At 35.5% G+C, this 3,651-nt stretch overlaps 1 protein-coding gene across 1 annotated transcript; it reads right to left on the reverse strand.

Moving 5' to 3' along the window:
* Positions 1-1,410: 1,410 nt before the first annotated feature.
* On the reverse strand, positions 1,411-2,235 carry LOC106948866 (meprin A subunit beta-like). Its single transcript, XM_015034739.1, has 2 exons — positions 1,971-2,235; positions 1,411-1,880 (listed from the first exon to the last, which is right to left on the reverse strand). The coding sequence occupies exons 1-2, from the start codon at positions 2,233-2,235 to the stop codon at positions 1,411-1,413; spliced, it is 735 nt and encodes a 244-aa protein (XP_014890225.1).
* Positions 2,236-3,651: the final 1,416 nt, after the last annotated feature.

Consider the following 3,651-nt stretch of genomic DNA (forward strand, 5'->3'; position numbering starts at 1 on the left):
CTAATTTCTTAAAGTAATACACAGCTTCCCAATTTGTTGCACAAAAGAGTTCACAACTTTTAGGACAAGATATCAACTTACACTTATGTAGGCAAAGTGGCCAGTTATAATGAACAGTACTATAACTGTTCATTATAACAGCTATGGGAATAATTTCTCCCATAGCTGGGAGAAATTCCTAATTAATTTGCTGCCTATGCCGACACAAAAGGTTTATTTGGGAGATGCACATCATGACAGCAGAAGGATCAACACCAGCAGGACAGTGAAGATGGGAGAGGCCACCATACCAGGACAGAAGGAAAAAATGCTACAAGAGAAAGAAAAACATCCTGAGAATATACATCAATTCACTCATCCTGTATTAAGTTTAATTAAGTGAGTATTAAGGTCATTAATATAATTTTATTGTAATGCAATGTCAAATTCTGTAATTTAGCTAATATGTTTTTCAATGGTGATGTAGTGAGGATCTGTTTCCTCATAATGAATAAACTTTTTTTTTTCAAAAATCAGGCACTTATTTTATTAAAAACTAAAGTTGTATGTATTTAGAAACAAGTAATGCATGCTAAGTGCAGTACTAGTAAAATTCACCCTGTTATTTTACTGAACTTTGAAGGTATGTAGTCAACAACCAGGTGAACACTGAGGAGGACCGAATACAACTTAGAAGGTGTTACTTGACAATTTGTTTTACCGTGCAGAGCATGGACTTTCATTCAGTTTTGGTGGAGGATTTCTTATGTTCGCTGGTCTTAACTGAGGACATGGTAAAGTTGTTCCATTGATCAGTGGGGTGAGATCTATCAAAGGACAAAACGATCAGTTCGATTAAACAAATACAATGTCTGAGCAAGTTGAATAGAACTTTCCAGCACTCCCACCTTGTAAAGAACAAATACAAACTCCATAGAGCCAAAATGCAAAATGTTAATTTGAAGTTTACATGTAACACAATTTACATAATGCACTGCATCATTAACTGTGATTCTCAGTCCTTTCAAAAGAGCTACTCTGAATGACAGCAAACATGTTTTCAGTGAGGGTAGAAATAAGAAATTATATATCAGAGACAAAAGTTTTCTTGATTCTTTGTGTCCCCAAAAATGTTGAAGATGAGACAGAAGTTCTTGTGACATTATCTATAGTTTGCAAAAACTATTTTAATTAAAACATTTCACCTACCTTCAAAGTTGAACATGAAAATGACACTTCCTCCCTTGAGGAACTCTCTGGAATGCAATTATTCTAATGTTAAAAAATATCCGTCTCCCCAGAGAAGCCCATTATAGATTAGTTCTCCATTCTCATAAAATGATCCATATCTAGTCTTCCTAGGATTGTCCCAGACAGAGGCACCTGTTTATATGACACGATACATGAGAATACACATTTGTTCTTTTACCATCATTTTATGATAAACTTACCAAGTACTACTTGATTATCGTTAGAAACAAAAGTAGAATGCTTGGACATTTGCAGTTGCTTGTTTGGGGTTTGATCCAGCAACTGGAAAATCATATGTCTTTGCAGACAAGGATATTGCAGCTGGTCATCATTCTGACTAGACAAGAGCTGCACATACATTCCAATATATGCTTTATAAAGAATAGTGGCTACTCGGTAAGCATAGCCGTCTTTGGAGAATTGTCGTGGGCTGTTCCTTCTGGTTCCAGAGCTGCTTGTGTTTAAAAGATTCTCCAAGTCATCAATCTGCCAGACAAAGTGTGGACACTCTGTCTCTGAGAGATTGATGTCATCAATGGAGAAACCTCCTGTGGAGATTCCTGCTCCTTTCCGGACCTCAAACACCACCTGGAAGTCCTTGGTGGCATTCAAGGAAACATGGTGGATCTTCCAGTGAGATGTTGGTGAACCTGGAGTAAGAGGTTTTAATTTACTATGCTACACAATTTTAATATGACATCATACAAAAGTGAAAAGTTACAGATATTTATAAGTTTTACCAGTAATTTGTCCCATAAGGCGGAGAGTTCCTGTGGTGTCCTGATCGTTTTCAAACTCTCTGATCCAGATATTAAGTTCATCTGATTCATTTCCACTGTGGAAATAGTAGAACTGCAGACACTGGACATTACATGCTCTGGTCGGCTTCACTACCTCCGTTTCCAGTCGTGCTGAATCTCCTTCTTGACCTGATGCTGTGCTCACATGGATGAAGTACCCAGTTTCTTTACCTGCAAATATGTTGATAAAGACAATGTTTCTCATAAATCACCTTCATCCATATCAGTGGTTCCCAAAGATTTTCTTCTGGGGACCCCCTATGGATTACAATAAAATCCCATGCCCACGGCCAAGAAAAAAAAAAAAATCAATTTGGCACAAACATCGTTCAACCAGATATAAACCTACACTCAATTTGTTTTCAAACTCCCCTGAAGTTTACTTCATGAAGTAAACTTCATGAAGCTTTTAATACAAAGTTGACATTATTCAAAATGTCTTTGTCATTCAAAATGAACTGCATTCATGAAATAAACTTCATGAATGCTTCATATTGCAACAAAACAAACTACAAACCATCTTTACAGTGAAACACGTTTGTGTAACTGTTTTTTTAGTTAGTTTTTAGTTGGTTAATGTCAAGTTGTCATAACAAAGACATTTTGAATAATGTCAACTTTGTATTAAAAGTGTCTTAATTTACCGAATGACGCTTTATGACAACAGTCACAAATATTCATGAAGGCTTATTCATGTCCATAACAGGTGTTATGTCATGTTTATGACAGTGTCATGTCAGTCTTATTCACCCCCCTTCAAATTAAGTGTTACCGAAAAATGTAGCCTTTCATCTTCATGCTGGCTTTGTGGATGAAGTCTAACTTTGAGCTTCACAGAAAACACATTAGATGAAATTAAATGTTAAAATAATTTAATCCAGTGAAGATTCATGACTTTCACTATATTCCATAAATTTTACAATAATTAATCTCCGACCTGTATGAAGACTTTCAGAAGCTCAGAATCTGTTCAAATGAGATTCTAAACAAATATAAAGGACTTTTAAAATCTCACTCTGTTACAAAACAGGTTGGATTATTTCAAAACGTCAACGTCATACTGAAAGGTTTTGCTTTGAGGTTGACTTTATAGTTGTAGGCAGGACTTCTTTTGCAGCTGTCACACCTTATTTCCTATTGGGTTATGAAATGGTGCTGTAGTCCATCAAGGATCTCAGTTAACTAGAATGTTATATTGAGCCTCACTATCTAGATTAAAATGCTAAAATGTTATGCTAATTTATCTAAAACCAAACAAAAGCTTTCTCAAACAATATAATCATTACTTCTAGGAATATCTGTCTGTTACAGTAGGTGCAGTGTTGGTTGAAACAATTCTGCAAAAGTCAAAGCATTATTACTCAATATAATCTTTCTGCATTTTAATTTTATCTACAGCAACTATACATTCAACAACAACACAAATTGCCATGTGTGTGAAATATGTTATCTTGAGAGCTGTGATCCTTGGCTGAACTCAAAAAACTTCTCAAAATGTATTATTAGGTTTGCAGACAATAAAGATAAGCCTTAATAAATTTGATCATGTAAATACAAACTCCATCCATCCATCCATCCATCCATCCATCCATCCATCCATCCATCCATCCATCCATCCATC

The sequence above is a fragment of the Poecilia latipinna genome, unplaced genomic scaffold (assembly GCF_001443285.1).
Source record: "Poecilia latipinna isolate Pla-1442-1.1 unplaced genomic scaffold, P_latipinna-1.0 Scaffold310, whole genome shotgun sequence".
In the NCBI taxonomy this organism is placed as follows: domain Eukaryota; kingdom Metazoa; phylum Chordata; class Actinopteri; order Cyprinodontiformes; family Poeciliidae; genus Poecilia; species Poecilia latipinna.

Coding starts and splice junctions, on each gene's coding strand:
- LOC106948866 (XM_015034739.1), bottom strand. CDS start 2,235: ATGAGAAACATTGTCTTTATCAACATATTTGCAGGTAAAGAAACTGGG. Junction 1,881..1,970: donor CCTTATGGGACAAATTACTG/GTAAAACTTATA, acceptor CTCTTACTCCAG/GTTCACCAACATCTCACTGG.